At 39.9% G+C, this 23,643-nt stretch overlaps 1 protein-coding gene across 1 annotated transcript in view; it reads right to left on the reverse strand.

Annotated features, from left to right (window-relative positions):
* LOC139349220 (lysozyme C-like) overlaps positions 1 to 21,524 on the reverse strand; it is a 41,306-nt gene extending 19,782 nt beyond the window's left edge. Inside the window, exon 1 of the mRNA XM_070989816.1 lies at positions 21,398 to 21,524. Coding sequence (XP_070845917.1) covers positions 21,398 to 21,524 — 127 coding nt within the window. The remainder of the gene's footprint in view (positions 1 to 21,397) is intronic.
* Between the last annotated feature and the right edge of the window lie 2,119 nt (positions 21,525 to 23,643).

Consider the following 23,643-nt stretch of genomic DNA (forward strand, 5'->3'; position numbering starts at 1 on the left):
TCTTTTAGCCTCGGCTACTGCACCCCAGGCCACTGCTGTTGTTTCTCCTTTCTTCTCTTTCTTTATAAATCGCAGGAGGCTTGATTTATCAATGTTTCTGTCCCTTGCAACAGCTCTTAAGGATTTTTTTCCCTCCTTGACCTCAGCGGCTGCACTCTTCATCTCTGTGAGGGGTGTTTGACCCCAGGCTGTCTTCCTCATATATTTCCTTGGCATGATGACTTCTCTACAATGTTAATGACATTAAAAAATAAAACATACATAATGTAATATTACATTAGAATATGTCCAGGACTAAACTTAACTTGTGCTTCATGGTGGGGTAAAGTGAGACACTGTCTCACTTTACCCCACAGCATTTGTCTCACTTTACCCCACCCCCACCATTTTCGGAAAAACAACCTCTCTTAGCAATTCAGGCTAATCTTCAGCTTGCATCATCACATGGTTTCATATGTTGGTAGTTCATCAACATGTGTGATATAAGTTTTTCTTCCTAAATTTATTTGCTTTGGCAGAACAGTTGATTAAGTTGAGCGCATATTTTTTTTTACTTTTAACTGCAAAAAATATATTTTTGTGAAAAAAACATGCTTACCACAGCACCATGAGGTCCTTTCCTTCATGACCATGGGGAAATGGGAGGGGCTTGAAAACATAATGGTCACATGACCACAAATGTGTACCATTGCCTAGATACAGGGGGTGTCTCACATTACCCGGTATCTCACATTACCCCTCTCTCCCCTAGCTTAGCTGCTGTTCAGACTATTGGGCAATTGCCGGTGCGACCAAACCTCATTCGATTCTCCTTAACCAAAAACTGAAGGAAGCCTAATCCTCAAATCCCTCATGGCGTCCGCAGGATTATTATAAATATGTTTATCCCCCTCTATGGAGACTATCAGCCTCGCGGGGTATAGCAGTCCATATCGTAGTCCTGTGCCTCGCAGTTTCTTCTTGATTTCCACGTATTCTGCGCACTGCCTCTTAATATCAACAGGTAAATCCTGGAATACGGAAAGTGGTTTACCTTTCCAGATCAACCGCTTTTTCTTCCCCGCTGCTCTCATAGCAGCGGGATATTTTGCCTGTCATTCCACCCCACCTCACCTCGCACAAGGTACGGGCGAGGTGGTTCGGATGGACCCGGGCGGGGACGTAAACTCCGATGATGTCTCTCCACCTCCGGTGTCATGTCGGAATCTTTCAAATCCAAAATATACCTCAGGTTATCGTTTATCAACTTGTTCGGATCACCTGCTTCCAACCCTTCTTCAAGGCCCACCAAAACAACATTATTCCTCTTACTGTGAGCTTCAAAACTGGTTAATTTGGCTTTCAATGAGTCCATGTCTTTGGTCAGGTCTTTTAAAGTTTTGCAGTCCACAGCCATCTGGTCCTCCAAAGCTCCAATCCACTTCTCCGCGTTGGTGACTCTGTTTAAAGTGGCCCGTGTATCCTTTTTCAGACTGCTGATCGATGCATTGAGCTCATCAAACCTTTGTTGGAATGATTCTTTGATACTCGAGACCTCCGCGATCAGGTGTAGGGTCCAGGCCGGCGTGTCTTCCTCTGACATGATTTGTTTGGCAGCACACCAACCAATATCACGCTTCTTTGCAATTTGTCTTGTCTCTTTACGATTTCTAGCACCTGACATTCACACTTCAATATGTTACACACCTTTTCCGTGGTTCCGTGGGCTGTATATAAATATTCAGAGGTAAAATACTAACTTAAAAGGTCTGTCACATGCGGGAGCGACTAGCGTGCCATGCCTAAATAGTCACGTGACCTGTAATGCTTTTTCAAGTGATGCACGGTCATTCTCTGAAAGAAATCTGGCAGATGACATCATCAAGAGTTCTTGACATCATCAACTATGTTTACTCGTCTTAATTTTACAAGAAGGAATTCTTTTTCAAGTGGGTCTGGTGATGCTGGAAGACTGCTTGATGATACAGGTCCGTCATTCAGTGTAGAGTGCTGCAAGATTTTTTAAAAAGGTAATTAGTTGTGATTTGACAATCAATATATCAATTAGCATGCAGAAATGAATTATGTTGTGGTTCTAGATTTGCTGCTTTTCTGTTTTATATCACAATACATGGAATATCTTTTGGTTTTGGAATGTTTGGATGAAAAAGTGAGAGAACTTGGGATGACAATATGTCACTGTTTTTGTACATTTTATAGACAGAATAATGAATAGGGAAAACTCTTTAAAAGAATCAATAATAGCAGTAATATTTTTTTTGCAGCACTGTGAAATGACTCAGTTCTACACTATACCTGCATACTGTTGAAGTCATGTGGATTCCAGGGAAGGGTGGAGTCTTGATTATCACCACCATCACCAAAAACGGGTCCAAAGTTTACTCCTCAAGAGATGCTTGGATGGCAAGGGCAAGAGGGGAATCCGACCCGTCACTTAACAACTGGTCTGCATCTTGATTTGACACAGGCATTAAACAGTCGTCTTCAGATCCATGCCTGCTTGTCGATTGCCGACTATGATTGCCAACATCATCCGAAAATGGTGGATGCAGGACCTCTGTGTTGCTCATCTCAGGAGTTGCTGGTCTTGATTGACTGATTGGTTCTCCTCTCTGTTGATAATTAAATGAAAAAAATAAAACAAACATATAATTATTACCTTATCTTTGTTTTTGCATCATCTGATCAAAGCTGTCATGTGTACTAGCACATCTATGTGATTAAAACATCTTGCACCTGAGCAGATGGTTTTGGTATATGCATATTGAGTTAACGTGGCATTGAACTGAAAACCTTTTGCCCACTTCCATCATCTTAGCTGCATTTAAAATTTGAGATGCATTTACATTTGATGTTTGCAACAAAATCATCTCTTAACAAGTTCTCAAGTTTTGAATTTTATCTTTCACATATTTTTTTTTGTTTCAATTTTGTATTGATATTTTGATTGATCAATTTTTGTTTCAATTTTAAAAAGTATTGTTTGAACATTTTGGCAAAAATTAATCTCCATGCAACACAAGTTCCATACTGTATATTACAAACTGGGTCCATAAAAATGCAATACTGGGGCTTACTTTTTCATGGTTTTCCTGCATTGAGCCACTGGGTTCTGGATCTAAATCAGAGGAGCTCTCTAGATGATCCACTCGATGATCAGCTCCAGTCCTCCATTGATGATGTCTCCTGGTTTTGTTCCTCAATTATCGTCTCTGCCTTGTCCTAGTCTATAAAGAAATCAGCAGATCAGAAAATTATAGGCTTATACAGCCATGATTGTCCAACTGTTCAAAACAAGTCTTTCTGAACTTATTGTGATTAAACATGCACATGAGTGGAGAGAGAAGTGGAGCAAATATATTTAGAAATTTGTATTTACATCTCTTGACCTCTTGCAACTCAGCTATCGCCCCTGATTCAGCAGATAAATATTATAAAATATCTAAATAATATATATTTTGCAGGCTTCATGTTCATTGAGTTAATACAATAGATTTATCCTAAAAAAATACTAATTCTACTTGTTGAATTTCATGAGAGGAAAGACAGATAAACAACATGGCTGTAAGACTAAGATTATTCTGACCAGATCCACAGAGAATGAACTGCACCTGCTAATTGCACCAGAACTGTGCAGCATTTGCACCCACAATCTGCACCGTTTAATGCCATGTAATTGAGAAAGCCATATGTAAGAACACAGATTGGTCTATAATAAACATTGAAAAGAGCACAAATGCCTTACATTGCATGTCTTTAATTAGCAGAAGTGTGCACAAACAAAGCTTGAGATTTTCTTTCATAAGTACAGCTATTAATATGACTCAGGCAAGTTTGATAAATGTTAGATTAATGTCTGAATCATACAATACTGTTGTTCAGGTGTCACTAAATGTATGGATTTCACAAAAACATCACGACTGATATTCTGTTTGTTGCCCACAGCTGGCTACAGCATCACGAGGCAGCTGAAACTATATGTGCGTCTCCAAACTAAGAAAGGCTAACGTGTACTTTATGCATGGTGCTGAGGTAGCTACATTAACATGATTGGCCAGGATTTGATGATAGTTAATGTTCTGTGTTCTACTATACATCTATACAGGTCAGTTGTTACACATTGTGTCAAGATAAATTTTAAGCCTCATCCCATCCGTTATTTTTATTTTAAAATCTGATATACATGTTAGTCCCGATCCCACTCGACAGAAATGTGGCAGAAGATAGATTACCTTCACTGGCCTCTCATCTGTGGGCTCGAAGTCAGATGATGCATCAGAGAGAAGTATTACGTCTTTAGCCTTGGAGGTTGTGTAGATGCGCAGCATTCTGCTTAGTCTGCTCGTACAGCTGGCTCACTGTGATTTCAGGGGGTACTGCATTGTGACTGTAATCACGAATATCAAACTCAAAGTCGTCCACCGGTCCTTTGGATGAATATCCGTTTGGAAAAAACAAGCCCTTGCCCGTCTCCAGCAGTTCACCCATAGTTACTGATTTCTGGACTGACAGGTGTCGTGTTCCACCTCCATTTCTTGTTTTGATCTGGCGATAAGTGCTGTTATCAAAATGAAGCAATCCCATTTCAACCCGCCGTGGCTTTGACTACATTTTTATTGCCAACAATACCAGAGCCTTCCATGTCTCTGTTGGCGGGAGTTTTCCGATGTTCCCAGAGCCTGTCTCTTACTCTCTGCATGAGAGCAGACTTCACTGTCTCCACTCCTCCTGACTTTTCTTTTGTCACAGTTCTTTGATGACAAAATGCTCTGAGTGCAAGTCTGTCCCCATATGGTTTGATATACTGTCCTAACTCCTCATCTGTCATAACATCTATGACATTGATGTTGATCTGTAATAAGCAAGGCACACATCAAAAATGTTTGAAAAATTACATTAGCATAGCAGGTAGAGAAAACTAGCATCATTAGGCTAGACATGTATTGCTTACTTTATGTCACTAAAGTTAACATTTATCTTTACCTTATCATCTTTTAGTTGGTTGATGACACTATCAGGTATATTTTGCATGTTCAGGAAAGAGAATAAGTCCATTTCTGCAGCCATTCTTTTAATGACTTCTTTAAGTCTTCTAGTATGGCTGCTGTCGCCGTATGCGCTATCGACGTAATTCTGACGGATTCTGAAAGCTGAGAAGCAGAGCTTTGCGCTGATATGCGACACATTATGGTAATGGCAGGGAGCACTGAGAGGGAGGGAAGGATAATTGACAGAGTTGACAAGCAGTGGATGAGTGAGGGGCTTTAGAGGTTTTAGAGGTATTTTAGCATTTTTTTCTTTGTAAATAATAGTTTAATCTTGTAAATAATACATTAGTATTGTGTCTGTACTGTCATTTTCACACAGAAACACAAACCAAAATGCAGTGGATGGTCTCCCAGACATCATGCACGCATGCAATACTTTCTAGTGCGCACGAGATACTTTCTAGTGCGCACGAGATACTTTCTGGTGCGCATCAGAAAGTATTTTGTGCTAGAAACGTTTATTTATTTATTTATTTTCTCTCCCATGTCCCTTTAGAGGCTCCATATGCACCCGACCCTGTACTGAGCAAAAAGTGTGATTTGTCTGGTGTTGTGTCGAAACGTGATTTTGTTCAACTGTCCCCCTGGGCCAACTTATCCCTCTGAAGCTGAAAAAAAAGCAGAGAAAAGAAAAGGAGGAAAAAAGAAAGAGAGACAGTGTTAAGTGCATTGTTGCCTACTGACTTACTGTATTATCACGGACACCATAGGGGCTAACACAGCTAGCTAAGGTAATAATTAAGCCATGATGAATGCTATGAAAACAGAACACAACAACATTAGCAGGCTGGCTAGCAGCAGCCATTAGCCTGATGCTGGTAAGTCCCACTAGATTTGCTTCACTCACCACCAGCAAAAAACAACAACAAAACTTCTACTGAGTGTCTAGACAGACAGGCAGACTGACAGTCAAATAACAATGATAATAACAATAGCCTAATAATAATAATAATAATAATAATAAATTGCACCTTGTATGAAAAAGCTATGCATAATGATGGCTATTTGAGTACTCTGAGGAGAACATGTTGAATTATAGTGTGAAGTCATTTTGAACTGACTTAATAAATATGTTATTGAAATATTTCTTTCTTATCTCTCCTCAGGATCACTACTAACATTTTTAAAACCAACAAAACCGGGGAGGGATAACATGCCTGCTCCCAACACTGACAATGAAAACTGTAAGTTCAGTATTCCACTTTAATTGATAATATATGCTATGCCCTCTAAATATTCTTTATGACAGTAGCATAAAGCTGTAATAGTAGTAGAAAGTGCTGTGTATGTTACTTATTTACTCAGGTTTGTATTTTTTATATTTTAAGTGCTACAACTATATTTCCTTTGGTGTCAGATTATTTACAATAATGATTATTGATTGGCCTGGGCTTTCAGGGACCTCTGTTGGTCCCTGGACCTCACTTTAAGAACCAATAATCTTTTTTTGTCACCATGCATCTCATATGTCCCGGAAATTGTGTATTTATGTGTGCACCCAGACAACATGTCCCCCTGGGTACCATATGGGCTCAATGTGTGTTACCTGGGTACCAAAGTGGGCATGGGCTAGAAGTGGGCAATTGTTCTGGGTTCCATATAGGTTCCATATGGGCTAAGTGGGCATGGGTTACAACTGGGCAACCATGGTTGGGTCCCAATAGGGGTATGTATGGGTGAAGTTGGCATGGGTTTGAACTGGTCAACCATATCTGGGTGCCGTATGGGTTATGTGTGGGCTGAGTGGGCCTAGGTTAGAACTGGTCAACCGCATCTGGGTCTGGTAAGAGTTTTATATGGGCTAAGTGGGCATGGGCTGGAACTGGTCACCCATGTCGGGCTCCCATATGGGCAATCTATGGGCTAAGTGGGCATGGGTAAGAACTGGGCAACCATAGTTGGGTCCCATTAGGGTTATGTATGGGCTATGAGCCTTTTTGGTTTCTCATGACAGTAGTGCAAAACAGAAGGACAAAATAACAAACCACAAGGAAAAATACAACTCATGTAATTATTTTACCATACCCCTGGCCAGTGGTGAATTTAGCCATTTGGGGGCTCCTGCATCTACCAGTCTAATGTACCTTATATTGCATAAAGACATACTCTACAAGGGAGGAACAAAAGTCACTATCCTTCCTTTCTTCCATCACACTCGGTCAGTGTTATCCATTTTGGATTAAACATCCTTTGCTATGGATATTGCAAACTCTAATATTGTGCCAAAAGACCTCAGCTTTCTGAGCAGATAGAGTCTGCTCTGTCCTTTTTTATAAAGTGCAGTGATGTTGTGAATCCAGTCAAGTTTTGTTGTTCCCACCCAACACCCAGGTACTTATAAGATGTCACCATCTCAATGTCCCTTCCCTGGATGTTCACTGGAGTACAGGCGCCAACGGAAGTCCACAAAATAAATAGGCTTTAGTGGTCACACGGCATATTTATGCCAATTGTCCTTAAACAAGTAGTAAATTAAAATTATGGAATACAGTGATAGCTCTTGGACCAAGCGACGGCAAATTAATGCCAAAGTTCAGGAGCACTTGCGGGTGGTGGAAACCTTCAAATGAGGACATAGTTGCTTTTGAAACGAGCAGCAAAAGTTCCGAGAATCAAAATGAACAGTTGACGTCTCGTACAGTTTGCGATACAGCGGACAGTCAGGTCTTTGGGAATCTGAATGAAGAGTTGGACTGTTGTGCAGAAAGGGACCAAGAATCAGATTCTGAGGAAAGGCGCCAAATATCAGATTCTGAGGAAAGGGACCAAGATTCAGATTCCGAGGAAAGGTGCCAAATATCAGATTCAGATGAAAGAGATGAAGAATCAGATACCAAGATGGTTTATGATTATTGCAGTGAGGCAAAACATTGTCAGAATAATTCAGACATTGTTGAAGGATCTCATCTGTGTAGTGAGCTTAAAGATAAGTTGTCTGATTGGGCAGCAAAACGCAATATTTCACATAGTGCCTTGTCAGAACTATTAACTATTTTAAGGCATTGTGGCCTTGACTTGCCAAAAGATCCAAGAACCCTTATGTCAACAAGATTAAAAAAATTCTAATATCTGATGTATTTATCATTGGTCTGTATGCAGGCCCCTCAAAGCCCCCTTCTACTGGTGAATACTTGAAGGATTTTATTCAGGACCTCAAGCTAGTAACTTCCGAGGGTTTAGATTATAATGGGAAACATTATAATGTTGCTCTTCATCTGTGATGCACCTGCCTGTGCCTTCTTAAAAGGTATCAGGGGCCATACAGGCTACAGTGCCTGTGAGCACTGTGTAGAGCATGGGGTTTATCTAAATGGCAAGGTTGTTTTTCCTGACTTTAATGAACCACTCAGAACTGATATAACATTTGAAAGTAGGTGTGATGAGGACACATCACCATTGTGACTCACCTTTACTAGAGCTGGGAATAGGGATGGTTTCAAGTTTTGTACTTGACTACATACATTTAGTTTGCTTGGGAAATGTTAGGAGACTTATAAGTCTGTGGATCCATGGGCCATTAAAGTGTCGGCTTTCATTGTCCACCATCACAACTATCTCGAGCCACTTCGAATCAATTAGAGAATATATCCCGAGGAATTTTTCGAGAAAACCACGGTCTCTTTGTGAATTCAAACAATGGAAGGCCACTGAATTTAGGCAGTTCTTGTTGTACACTGGACCTGTGGTCCTGAAAGGATGCCTATCTACACGGATGTACAAAAACTTCATACTTTTGTCTATAGCGATGATAATTCTTCTCGGTCCAGGTTTGTGTTCAGAGTATTGTGACTATGCTGACAAACTATTAAAATGTTATGTCCAGAACTTTGCAAAGATATATGGACCTTACCAGGTAGTTTACAACACACATTCTCTTATACATCTGGCTGATGATGCACAGATGTTTGGTGCCCTAGACAGTGTTTCGTGTTTCCCATTTGAAAATCATTTGAAGGCAAAGTTAGTAAGAAGGCCACACGGCACTGTTCAACAACTCGTAAGGCATGTAGGTGAAAAACTTGGGCCTATCTCTCGAGAGGAAAGGAGGAATGGCCCGAAACAACCACATTTATGTGGTCCTTCTCTCCCACATATACCAGCTCATATGCAGTACAAGAAGTACAGGCAAGGGGGACAAATGATTTCCTGCTCTCATGCTAGTAACTGTTATAATGTTGAGGGAAGAGTTGCTGTTGTGAAGAACATTGTGGAGTTGTCAGCAGGAGCTTTATACGCTGTGTGCCAGTTTCACAAGAGACGAGGGTACTTCTACAATTACCCTATAGATTCATCTGTTGTGGGGATCAAACACAGTGGAGGATGTTGAGGCCATGTGCGAATTTCCTTCCTGTGACTTTTATCATACTCAGGTTGCCATGGTTGCAGACATTGGTGGAACTTCATTGGATGACAGTATCAGAAGGATGATGGCGTTCATCATGACCAATGCTCTGTCTCTCCAATACAATCTCTTTGGACATCGTGGCAAGAAGAAGTTCCAAGACCTGCCTCTTTTTAATGTTATATACGGTAAATTTGAGGTTTTTTTGCCTTTATTTACATAGTATATAGTGGAGATTAACAGGAGAGATGTGGTGGCGATACCTGCAGTTATGTTCATCAGGAAAGGTAGATTGTTACCGACATCTGAATCATCTGTGTGGTGGCAGGTGTGGCCATCACACACCTTGTTTACCTTATTGTTACCTTACTGTTTATGGTTTCCATCTATGCTTTGTGTGTTTAGGTGCAATACATTTATCACTGAGATAGTTCTCTTTTTCCATCTGTACAAATTTCTAGATTTTCAGTACAATACTAGAACAAGATAGAATCTGCATCTTGTGAGCCCTGTCGGCAATGGCAGTGGATGTTAACTTCAGATGGAGACGGGAAACTGCTATAGACGAGATGATTAAAGTTCTTACTGGCCTAGTTTAGATGAAATTGGAACAGAGATATAAACAGAAAATCAGAACATATGTTGGATGTGACAGTTAGGTTATGAAGAGGAACGATTTTTCACCTGAATTCAAAGTTTTGCCCACTATTAAGGCAGTAGATATAACCAACTACTTTGCCAGTCTACTGTAGAAACCAAATGAAAGCATACAAAAGAGTATGGAGACATACAACTTTCTGCGTGGTCGGGTCCATGACCTCGGTACCAAGGCGCTCCCGGATGATGTGTTTTTGTTTTTTCAAGGGTGTGTGCCTCATGGATTAACCAAGCAACAAACTTGTGAATGTGGAAGTTTATGTTATGGTTGTTTAGGCAAGGCAAGGCAAATTTATTTGTATAGCACAATTCATACTCTAGGCAATTCAAAGTGCTTTACCAAAGCATAAAAATACATTAAAATCATACATTTCAAAGAAAGAAAGAGATTAGAAGAGAATTGAAAAATAAAAAGAGAATACAATTAAAGGAAAACTGAAAACAGAAGCCAGTAAAAGACAATAATTTAGCATTTAGAATTATTAAAATCCATCCATTATCTATACCGCCTATCCCTTTCGGGGTTGCGGGGGGCTGGAGCCTATCCCAGCTACAATGGGCGAGAGACGGGTACACCCTGAACCGGTCGCCAGCCGATTGCAGGGCCACATGCAAGGACAAACAAACATTCACACTCACACCCACGGACAATTTAGAGTCATCAATTAACCTAATGAGCATGTCTTTGGTCTGTGGGAGGAAGCCGGAGTACCCGGAGAGAACCAACGCATGCACGGGAAGAACATGCAAACCTCATACAGAAAGGCCCCGCCTGACCCGGGGATCGAACCAGCAACCTTCTTGCTGTGAGGCACGCGCACTACCTGCTGCGCCACCGTGCAGCCCAGAATTATTAAAATCATTGAGCAAATACATTTACTTTGAGTAAAAGCTGTAGCAAATAATAATGTTTTCAACCCTGATTTAAATGAGTTGACAGTTGGTGCAGACCTCAGGTGTGCAGGGAGAATGTTCCACAGGTGAGGAGCATAATAACTGAAAGCTGCTTCACTTTGTTGTTTGTTTGGTTCTCATTCTGGGAACACACAATAGACCTGTCCCTGATGACCTGAGAGGTCTGGATACTTCATATGGAGCTAATAATTCTAGAATAGATTTTGGTCCTAGACCATTTAATGCTTTGTAGACCAACAGTAAGATTTTAAAGTCTACTCTTTGACTCACAGGAAGCCAATGTAGTGATCTGAGGACTGGTGTGATATGGTCCATTTTTCTGGTGTTTGTAAGGACTCGTGCAGCAGCATTTTGAATCAGCTGTAGTTGCCTAATTGATTTTTTTGTTTAGGCCAGTAAAGACTCCATTGCAATAGTCCAACCTACTGAAAATGAATGCATGAACAAGTTTTTCCATGTCTTCTTTGGACAGACATATAAAGTTGTGTATCATCTGCGTAGGTATGATAAGAAATATTATGATGCTCCATAATTTGAGCTAGGGGCAACATTTGGATATTGAAAAGAAGTGGTTCGAAAATGGACCCTTGTGGCACCCCACACATAATCTTTTTTCATTCGGACACATGCTTGCCAATTGATACAAAGTAGTCTCTATCTTGTAGATAGGATTTGAACCAGTGTAGTACAGTGCCAGTAAGTCCCGAACACTTTTCCAGTCTGTTAAGAAGTATGTCATGATCAACTGTATCAAAGGCAGCACTGAGATTTAATAGTACTAAGACTGAGGTTTTGGAAGCATCATTATTTAGATTTAGACTTATTACTGAAGCATCCGGATTAGTTTTTTTAGGAGAGGTTTTATTACTGCAGTTTTCAAGGCCTGGAGAATTATTTATTATCTGCAACACATCTGGAGCTATGCAATTAAAAACATTTTTGAAAAAGTCTGTTGGCAGAGTATCAAGGCAGCATGTTGTGGATTTTAACTGTGATCTGTCAGCCTTGTATGATCTAGAAGTTTGAAATGTGCTAGATTAACTGGAGAACAAGATGGCACAGACTTATCATTTTGCCTGAGCTGGAGCTGCACAGAGCTGAGAGCTGTTTGTCTTATCCTTGAAATTTTATTTGTAAAAAAGGCTGCAAAATCATTGCATGACTTGTTGGATAGCAGCTCAGGAGGGACTGATGCTGTGGGGTTTGTCAGTCTATCCACAACAGAAAACAAAGTGCGGACAAAGTCCGAGAAGTTATCCAGGTTTTCAGTTGGAGATCCAGGGTCCTGCAGTAGTGGAGCAAACCGATTTTGTAATTGAACACTAGCTGGTTTGGGAGCTTTGTTGCTCATCCTCCCTTTAGCTTTTATCCACGGCTGTGTCTTACTCTGCACAGGTGTTGAGGAGGTGTGATAAAGCAGGCCAGCCTGTCGCATCACAGATCTCTGGGCGCTGGGTTCTATCTGTTGAACATCTCTCCATATCAGCTGATTTACTCTTGGGCTTTGCCCCGAGAGCATTCCAGGGAGGACTAATACTGGGAGATTTATTACCCGGTACACAGCCCTTTAGTTTCGAGGGAGCTGTATCAGAACTAATTAGCTGGATGTTAGCATTCTCCAGTCCGCTGTTTTGAGTCAGTGGCAAAGTGCTCTCATTTCCACAAAGTCCGTTCACTTCTGCGTTTATTTCCAGACGCTGAACTTTAGTTTCCAACACTGCAACCTGCTGCAGAAGTTTGTAGAGGTCATCTGTGGAGAAAGGAGGCATCTTGGTGTTAGTTAGCTTTAGCTGCCAGCAGGCTTTTTCTGTTGGTAGGCTGAAGCAGGCTTTTTCAGTCAGTAGGCCAGAGCAGATTTATCCGTGAAATATCAGAGGTTGCAAGGGTCATCCACAACTTTTAAATATTTGTCCATAAAATATGTCTTTAGATGTCCAATTCAGCCAAAAATGAAAACTTTCAAGTTTAAGGAAAATCAAAATAAATACAGAAAACAAAATGGGAAATCACGAGCACAGACAGAAACCAGCTCCCAGAGGAGGAGGAGGAGTCCACTTTTTACTAGGTTAACCACTCTCAAAGGTCTGGTGAAATGCCACTAAAGGTGTGGAATGTTGCAAAAAAAAAAAAAAAGGGTAAGTTATTTACATTCACCTGTCTTATGTGAAACTGTTATCACTGATTTAATGTTGATTAACCTAGCAGCAAACGTTCAGTGCCACAGTACTGAATGTTGATGTTTATGTCATGGTTGTTTGGTAGGTTAACTTCTTGCAAAGGTCTGGTGAAACACCACTAAAGATGTGGATCATCACCATTTTGTGGTGTGGGGCAAGAAACCCATGAGTGGCTGGCTGGCTGGTTTGCAAGCCAAAATTATCAAGTTTTTTTTTTTTTTTTTTTTTTTTTAATGTTTTTTAATTCAGCAATAGCTGAAAGCAATCTCTTGTAAAATATTAATGTAATGAAAATGTCAGCTATCTAATATTAACAGATACTCCTTTGTTTTACCTTATTGTTGGTTAAACTAAGCTAACTGTAAATCTGACTTTGCCGTTGCTCTAAAATTAAACATGAAGACTTGTAATCAATTTGTTATGTCAATATGTGTATATTACGCAGTTGTTAGTGTTCTTAATTGGATCCACGGCAGAGGCATCCTTGCAGAGGTTGCAGAAGGAAGACAAGGATCAGAATCAGAATCAGAATCAGAATCAGAGTCAGAGTCAGAATCAGAATCAGAAAAAGCTTTATTGCCAAGTTTGATTTTACACATACAAGGAGTTTGTTTTGGTGATGTTGGTGCATGACAAAACTTCTAAAAATAAACTATTAAAAAGTTAAAAAAACAAACAAACAAAAAACCCAATATAAATATATATACACGTCTGTTTTATCAGAAGCACAGTCTGTTTTTGGTTTTTTTCAGAAACACAGTCTGTTTTTTCAGAAACCCTCCTAAATGAGGCCTACTGTTCAAATGGAAAATGAGAATCGAAATAAAAGGGGAAAAAGCACCCCTAAGCCCCCTAAGCCCCTAAGCCCCTAAGCTAACAACAACAATATAACTAAATGTACATGAAAATCAGTACCCGTCTAAACCTAGCTCAGTTCGAGTCTGGTTGCCAAAATGATACAAAGAGCGGAACTCTGACAAATCTGTCACATGACCAAGTGGATCTCTCCTGTGCCGAGGACTGGTCACCAAAGGTGCCAGCCACAGAGTGCCAGGCTGAGACATCTCTTGTAGCCGGCAGGAGATAACTGCTTGCAGTGGATTGGACACTGGCTGGCTGCTCCCCAGTTGCTGTCCTCGTCTGGAGAAGGAGTCCTGTTCCACTCACATACACACAGGGCACAAGAAAACACACAAACACACACAAACACCCCCAAGAACGGTGGCAGCCGTAGCAAACAGAATATGTGTTATATTTTAGATTATTCAAAGTAGCCATCATTTGCTTTGATGACAGCTTTGCCCACTCCTGGCATGCTTCATGAGGTAGTCACCTGGAATGGTTTTCCAGCAGTCTTGAAGGAGCTCCCACTGAGCACTTGTTGGCTGCTTGCACTCTGCGGTCCAACTAATCCGAAACCATCTCAATTGGGTTTAGGTCAGGCGATTGTGGAGGCCAGGTCATCTGACGCTGATTGCTCTCTTTCCTGGTCGAATAGCCCTTACATAGCCCGGGGGTGTGTTTGAGGTCACTGTTCTGTTGAAAAACAAATGATGGTCCCACAAAGCGCAAACCAGGTGGGATGGCATATTGCTGCAGAATGCTGTGGTAGCCATGTTGGTTAAGTGTGCCTTGAACTGTGAATAAATCACCAACAGTGTCACCAGCAAAGCACCTGCACACCATCACACCTCCTCTTCCATGCTTCACGGTGGGAACCACACATATAGAAACCATCCGCTCACCTTTTCTACGTCTCACAAAGACATGGCAGGTGGAACCAAAAATCTCAAATTTGGAATCATCAGACCCAAGGACACATTTCCACTAGTCTAATGTCCATTCCTTTTGTTTCTTGGCCCAAGCAATTCTTTTCTTCTTGTTCTTCCCCAGAAGTGGTTTCTTTTCAGCAATCCGACCATGGAGGCCTGATTCACACAGTCTCCTCTGAACAGTTGATGTTGAAATGTGTCTGCTAATTTGCAGTTTCTGAGGCTGGTAACTCTGATGAACTTATCCTCTGCAGTAAAGGTAACTCTTGGTTTTCCATTCCTGTGGCGGTCCTCATGAGAGCCAGTTTCATTGTAGCACTTAATGGTTTTTGCGACTGCACATGAGGATACACTCAAAGTTCTTGAAATTTTCCAGATTGACTGACCTTCATGTCGTAAAGTCCTGACCTTACAGTGTTATGACTTTGAGCTAATTCACACACCAGGAAAATACATCATGCTGGCGGATGCTCTGTCTCTGGTACCTGCACCAAGCAGTGACATGTCTAGCAGCTCCACAGATGATGATGCTGAAACGCACATCAACATGGTGACTGCTTCACTCCCTGCATCTGATGTCATGCTACAGCAAATTGTGCAGGAGACAGCAAATGACCCTCTGCTGCAGAAAGTGTCCCGCCATATACCAAGTGGTTACCCACGGTTCAATCCTGTACGTGCAGATCTTCGTATGGCTAATGGCCTCCTGCTGAGACAAAACAGGATTATCATCCCACAATCCATGGCCAGGCATCAACAAGGATATTGAGTGCGTATCAGACATCACTACAAACAAACAAACAAAAAAGCAAGTGGGCACAGATTTAATTCAACTGCATGGCTAGGATTATCTTCTGGTGATAGATTATTACTCTAGCTATCCAGAAGTGGCACAAGTTTCAAGTACATCAGGACAGTCTGTCTGTAGTGGCTATTTGTCAAAAATGGTTTTCAAAATAAAACTTACAACAAAAGGCCACTGATGCACCAGTCTAGTTGGGTTGTACTCAGGCAAGAAAAGAGGTCGATTGTACAGGCAAGATCCACTTTGTTTAGTTGATTTAATTTCCAGTTATAAACAAACACAGAAAATCATGCAGTCTCTCCCTTGCTCTGGTAAAAAAAAAACATGTCCCTTCTCAGTGCATCACCTGACTTGCACCCCTCCTACCATTATCACTAATCCTGCTCAACAAATGCTTGGTATGGTGTTCAGTGCCCCACAGTATCTACAAAAGGAAAATACAAACAAATGCAAAAATAACAAACAATAAAGAGATAATCAAACTAATGAAATAACTCCTACACTGTCATCACACACATGAAAGGGTTTTTTACATGGACTTACTGTTGTGTCTTGCCATTGCCATTGTTTAACATTCCCATCGGCATTGAGGACATTACATGTAATCATTGACACATAAATCATTCAAAACATTACAGTTTTTGCCCATTGCTAGAGCACTATTGACACATGCTTAGACCGAAGTTACAAAACTTGAGGTTTTGTTACACTAAACAAAAGTAGTTTGATTTCATGAAATCAATAATAGCTATGCACGTTATTATTGACATTACCTGTGAAGTCTCTCCGGGGCTGGTGGCGTTGCCCTGCATGTTTACGTTTGGGGCATGCCATGCGCAGTTGGAGGAATTGCCAATCCATTACTTTCCCCTGCGACTTGACTGTGACCTCAGTGACGTCATTTCAGCACTTTTTGAGTCGTACCCGTAAACTTGAATTCGTATTCACAGTGAAGACTTCGTAGTCGTAGAAAAATGAGTTGTATTCTCAAGACTTTGCACTCACAGCTTTTAGACTCATACTCATATAAAAACAATCGTAACCCAGACTCAATTTCACAGACTCACGTATATGACAGCAGAATTTTGTGTGAAACAACTTTTATGACACACAAATAGTTACTTTTACAAATATGAAACTCTAATTATGGACACGTCTTTTTGACAGCGATCTTACACCACACCAATCAGCCACAAATAAGCCTCAGCTAAGCAATAGTTAGCTAATGCTCCTTTTGCAACAAAAAATGGTAGTTCTGTGAAACATACAGTACAGTGTAGTACATAATACTGCACCATTGAGATGTTACAGTACTGTGTACAGTATAGAGTACAGTACTGTAAATACAATAAAGTTCTGTGAAACACACAGTGATTAGTATAGTATACTATATACATTACTGTAAAAAAATTAACCAAACCAATAACAATTCGTGGTTGCATTTTCCTACAGAATGGCTAGAAGACCTTCTGGGGGTGGACGGCAGCGCCTGTTCACCCAACAGCAGGAACTTGCCATTGTGGAAATAGTCAGAGCAAACAATGCAATCCATCTCCACCAGCTACGAAAACAAATACTTGCAGATAGGCAAATATTTATCAACATAAATCAAGTAAGCATTATTGGGGTAAGGGTTATTTTTGTTTTATTTTCTCTTTACTGCATGTACTGTACTGTAAAGTACAGTACTATAATGCACAGTATTGAGTTGATGTAATTTGTAACCTTACAGTAATTTTATTACAGTACTTTTCATTTTTGGTTGTTGTGAAAACCTTTGTTAGGAAAAAACATAACAAAAACTGTGGAACAAACACTGTTGCATTGAGCTTCACAGAATGCTCTGAGAAACTGAATAAAAACAGTGAAAATGAAAGACTGCAGAGTTTTATATAAAGTACACTAGTGTGTTGCTGCTAATCTGAAAGTGTATTCGTATGATGAAAGTGTGTATTATTTTGTCATCAGAGTGACATTTTGACAAAGGATTGTTAGGTTTTGGTTTTAGTTTCAGTTTGACATAGATGTGAATGATTTATTCTTTTGCTTGTGTGTAGAGTTTTGACATAGTGAGCCAAGTTTTGCAAAAAGTGTTCAAGCAACGGGCAAAAACTGTAACTGTAAAAACGGAAGTGGAGACATTTTATAGTTTAGCACATTTAATGAGGTATTTGCATGTTAACGCTTACCCCTTTGTATGTTTGTCTTCACTTAAACTTACTAGTTCCAGTTCAGTCCTAGCCTATGAAACTGAGGCGGAGGAGTCCGTCCTCATTTATGGAGAGGGTGGCAGTGGACTGTGCCAAGTGTGATTGAGAAGAGGGGGGTCCAAATTGATTAGCGTGTATGTGTATTCTTTTATGCATCTATCAACGGTTCATAGGGCCATTGCAATTTATTATGTTCTGTTACATATTTGATAAGGTTAGTATGGCTATATTGAATGGAACCTATGATGTATTGGGGTGTTAATTGAAAATTAATTATTTTTTGTCTCTTTAGGAGGGGCAAAGAGAATATAGGTGGCCCGCACCCATGGGTGCGAGGCACTGCCAGACTCCAGCCAGTTGCTAGGAGCAGGACTGCTGGCCTAGTGCATAGGGCCCCTCCAAGGGCTTAGCCTTTGCTTTGGTTTGTAGCTTAGTTCTGTTTTTTCATTGTTTATGTAGTCTTCTTGAACCATTATTATTCCTTTACTTTTCTTTTTTTATCTTTTTTTAGTTTTTTGAAGACATTTTTTGCCTTTTTGTATATTTTTCTTCAACTCAACCTGTAAATAGTCCTGGTTTCTGCACTATAAACTACAGCCTGTGCCCTCCCTTTCTTCCCTCTTGCCATCTTAACAGTCCCCAATATGACTGTCGTTAATTGAAAAGCAGTATGGATTTCAGCATCCATATTACCTCAAGCCTTTTGTACCCACAGGCTAACGGACAGGCTGAAAAAGGGGTCCAAATTGTTAAGAGACTGTTAAAAATGGCAAAGGACAGTCAAACAGACCCATTCCTGGCTTTGCTAAGCTACAGGGCTGCACCTCTGGAGTGTGGAGCATTCCCTGCTACTCGTGCATCACAAACTGTGCACCACAATTCCACACATTCCAAAAGAGAATAATGACAAAACCAGCAACGATGAACTGACTAATAAATGGATGACTGGATGGAACAGACAGAAAATGATCTATGATAGAGCGACAAGACATCTGGAACCTCCTCAAGAAAAGGGCACTGTAAGGATTGAGGGCCCTGATTGCTGAGACAGGAAAACTACAGATCTCAGTGAAGTAGGATTCAGGTCTTTTGTCAAAAAGACAGATAATGGGCAAATGTTAAGAAGAAAGAGGGGCAGTCTGTTGAAGACTCAGGAGGACTTGGAGATCCAAGTCAAGGACGCTGGATTGGACCGTCCCACATCTGCAATGGCTGAGACACTCAGAAGGTCTAATCTGAACAAATCTGAGCAAATCTGAACCGGGAACTGCTGAAGTTTTTTTTTTTTTAAAAAAAAGAAAGAAAGAAAGAAAGAAAGAAAGAAAAAAAAGAAGTTTTGTAATGTAACATGATGTTGAATATTGAGACTTATTTGGTTTGGCCAGGTATATTCAAAGTATTTTGGAATATAGACAGATAAAAGCTACAATACATTTTTTCATACTGTGTTAAGATATTTTGGTGGTGATGTAATGATAGGGGCTAACAAAGATGTGACCAGTAGGTGGCAATTTAACAACAGACACAGACCTCTGCATGTATAAGGGAAGTAAAAATAAACAGCTAGCTCAAGCAAGCACAAAGTATTCATGATAGAATAAGAACATTACAACTTGTGTTTTCGCTATGTTAGAATGAGCTCTTTATAGAGCCAGCAGGTCCTCTTCCACAGAGTCCACCACGTTGTACCACCATGTTTGTACAGTAACTCAGATCAAACAAACCCAGCACTGCCTCCAGAGAGGCCTTTTTTAGGGACCGTTTTAGCAGCTGCTGTGGTGGAGGATGAGGTAAGGAATAGTCAGTTGGTTGCAATCCACAACCTCAGACAACCACTAGATATCACTAAATCCTACAGACTGGTCCTTTAAGATATGACCTTGTCAAGGTTTAGGTATGTTTTCATTTCTTTAACAAATCTTACTCACACCCTTGATGCTAAGTATCTTGCCTTTTAGGAATGGTAGACATAAGAGTCACTTTGTGGAATTCACCACCATGTTGAAGAGCTCAAAAACATGGTGTCTGGGCCATACCTAGTACCATTCAAAGAAAACCCAAACAACACAAGTTTAAGTTTCTCAGACATCAAATAGTAATTACGCAACTTTAATTCTTTGCCCTTATGTGTATTTTTGGCCAAAAAAAAAAATTCCTTGCTTTTCATCATTTAAAGCATTCTCATACCTTCACCTTCTCAGCTTGCTAAACGTAAGTCTAACCCTGACGTGTGTTCTCTTTCAGTGCAGATAACAAGAACAACAAACCCATTTTTGGATGAGATGTCTCCAGGTCTTGAATAGTAACAGTGAGATTGGTCTCCTCAAGGTATCTTAAATATGCCATGAATAAAAGTCAAAAATAGATTTTCTTATGTACTGTTCACCATGGTTACCTTCTAGATTAATAAAAACAACAACAACAACAACAACAACAGCAGCAAAACTAGAATCACTCTGACCCAAACAGCCGAAATTTCACAGGGACAGGGCTTACGCAAGACATATTTATGATTCCCTTTGACCCTAAAATTAAACCAGTGGCCTCCATAAATGAGCAGACAGGCTTGTCTTAGCAGGTCTCCTTCAGCTATGCTTTATGTCAATTTTAGTGCTGTATTCACAATATACACAAACCATACATATATGGATGCTGTGATCAGGAGATGTTCTATTTTTAGCTATGATTGACATGAGGCCATATTCACAAACATTCTGGGACTCAAATCTGGGAGTCAAATAATCTAGAACTGTACATGTTTTTGCACATTTTTGATTGTCTATTTGTTCTGTTTACTACCTCTCCTTTTTGTGCTGCTGCTGTAACCAGTGCATTTCCCCGGTGTGAGATAAATAAAGTCTTATCTTATCTTATCTTATCTTATCTTATCTTATCTTATCTTATCTTATCTTATCATTGCATTAAAAAGGTAGTAAAACATAATGTGGACTCAAAGTTCATTCAGATCAGTAAGACAATTTTAGCATGAATGTGCTAATTGATTTCAATACGGTACCAAAATTAAACCAAATTTCCATTTTTTAATTTAAAAGTGAAAACATACATGCTTTAGTATGTATGTAGTATGTATGTTCTCATTTTGGATTGGCTCTGCATGCTTGGTGTTTTACATTGCTATATTTGTTTTTTCCAGTGCTATGCCCAGTATATTTGTAGCTTCCTCTTGGATGTGTGCTGTTTATGGTCTGATATCCCAACTTCACATGTTTGCTGTTATTGGTTGGGGACTACACATCCACTGTCCCAAGGGTTGCAGTCCAGAAACGAAACATAAAATAAGAGGAAAAGAAAGAAAATACAGGCACCGTATAGGGTCTCTGCTGGTGGGCCATTGCATTGCTATTGTTACATTGTTACTTTGCATTGCTATTTAGGAATACAAATGCATGTAAATTAGTATTTTTTTCTGCTCCCCATACAGTATCTGCAGGCTGACGGTCTAGTACTCACAGTTGGCCAGGCTGTAGCCATGGTAGCCATCCATCCCATTATTCTTCAGTGTTCGGGCCCATTCACAGCGCTGGAAGACTTTAGCACTGGCCAAAGCCACCAAGAGAAGAAAAACTAGACTCCTCATAATGGACTCTCTGCTGGACAGGATGTTTCCACAGCTGCAGCTAAATGTCCTTTTATCATCAAGAAGCTAATCTGAAACTGCTGTGACTGCTTTGATCACAGTAACGCCTTATTTTCTTTGACTACATCCCAGTTTCAACAAAGCTGTTGAAAGAGGTGGAGATTTAACTTTTCACTCAGTTTGAGTCAGGGTTTTTGTGTTTGAACTTTGATTTGTTTGTTTTCAGGTGGAATGGGTTATCGTGTGATAGACAGACTGATTTGAAAGACAAGGACAAGGTTATGTTCAGGTGGAGCTCTGCACAAATTAATCTGCATTGGTAAAATGGCTATAAAAAGAAATAAAGGCAGATGGAAAATAAAATGATAACAAAAGGCCATGACAATTTGTTATTGGTCTAAGTGTCTGACTTGACTTTAAAGGGCTAATGCAGACATGTTTTATGAGCTGTTTACTAGTTAAATAGACCACCCACTGTTTTAACATTTCCTGATCTTTGCGAGGCCAAGGCCAACATAGAGTCAACCATTTGGGACTTATTTATGGAAGCCAAGAGGGGACTTTCAACATAGTAATGTTAGAATGAAAATGCAAACAATGAAACTGTAATCCCATAAAAGCATTAGAATTTTCGATTTCCATTCCATTCCATTCCATTCCATTCATTGACATGTACATTCACCACTCACTGTCACTGTCAACATAAATATCCTCAGCTTGCAAATTTCATTGTATATATTATTTATTGCCTTATCATTCTTTTTATATGTTATTTATTGTTTATTTTATATTTTTGCACTTCTTAACTTATTGTTCAGTCTTATATTTTATGTGTCTTTTGTCCTCGTAGAGAGAAAATGTCCTTTTTTCCTATGCAAGTACCTTGAGTGTAATGTTGAAAGTGGAGTGAGCAGCATTATGATTTGTTACTGTATTACAGAAATTATAGAAGATATAAAAATGATGGGATGAAGAGTGTATGTAACATGATATGTGTGTGTAGTGTTTGTATTTCAATTGTATTACTATACAGCTGTTTACTGGGGGAGAGCAACACAGTGGTAGCAAAACACCGATCCAGCCTCTCATGTGCAGCTGTGATGCACCAGCTCAGCATGGGTTGAGTCCTTCAGCCCTGTAAGAAAAGAAAGTAAATCAAATCACTTTTCTTTTCAGTTTGCTTTGTATGAATTCTATCAGGGTCAAATTTTGGTTTGATGACGTGCTATTTTAAGGAGTAAACCTGTCAACCTTCTCCTACTAATTTCAATAATTTCGTCATCGAAATTGCCAACCTGTATTTTAAACCCCATCCCAAATAAGCTGCTTAAAGAAGTTTTACTCTTAATTGGTTCTTCTTTGTTAGACATGATCAAGCTGTCTTTATCAACAGGCTATGTACCACAGTTCTTTAAAGTAGTTTTAATAAAACCTCTACTTAAAAAGCCTACTCTTGATCCAGGAGTTTTTAGCCAACTTTAGATATGTACTAGATACCTAACCTCCCATTTCTCTCAAAAATTCTTGAGAAAGCAGTTGCTAATCAGCTGTGTGACTTTCTATGCAACATTAGTTTATTTGAGGATTTTTTAGTTAAACCACAGAGACAGCACTGGGTAAAGTTACAAATGACCTTCTAATTGCATCAAACAAAGGACTTGTGGCTATACTAGTCTTATTAGATCTGAGTGCAGCATTTGACACCATTGACCATGGTATCCTTTTGCAGAGACTGCAAACACTTCAGACCGACACTTCATTGGCATTAAGGGAACTGCACTAAGCTGGTTTGAATCCTACTTTTCAGATTGCTCTCAGCTTCTACATGTTAATGATTCTTCTGTGCGTGCTAAAGCCAGTGATGGAGTTCTGCAGGGTTCTGTGCTTGGACCAATTCTATTCACCTTATATATGTTTCCTTTAGGGAACATTATCAGGAAGCACTCAATAAATTGTCATTTCTATGCAGATGATACCGAGCTATATTTATCAATGAAGCCAGAAGAGACCAATCAGTTAACTAGACTACAAGCGTGTCTTCAGGACATAAAGACCTGGATGACCTGTAAATTTCTGTTGCTAAACTCTGACAAAACTGAAGTTATAGTAGTAGACCCTA

Source organism: Chaetodon trifascialis, chromosome 20 (genome assembly GCF_039877785.1).
Source record: "Chaetodon trifascialis isolate fChaTrf1 chromosome 20, fChaTrf1.hap1, whole genome shotgun sequence".
Lineage (NCBI taxonomy): Eukaryota > Metazoa > Chordata > Actinopteri > Chaetodontiformes > Chaetodontidae > Chaetodon > Chaetodon trifascialis.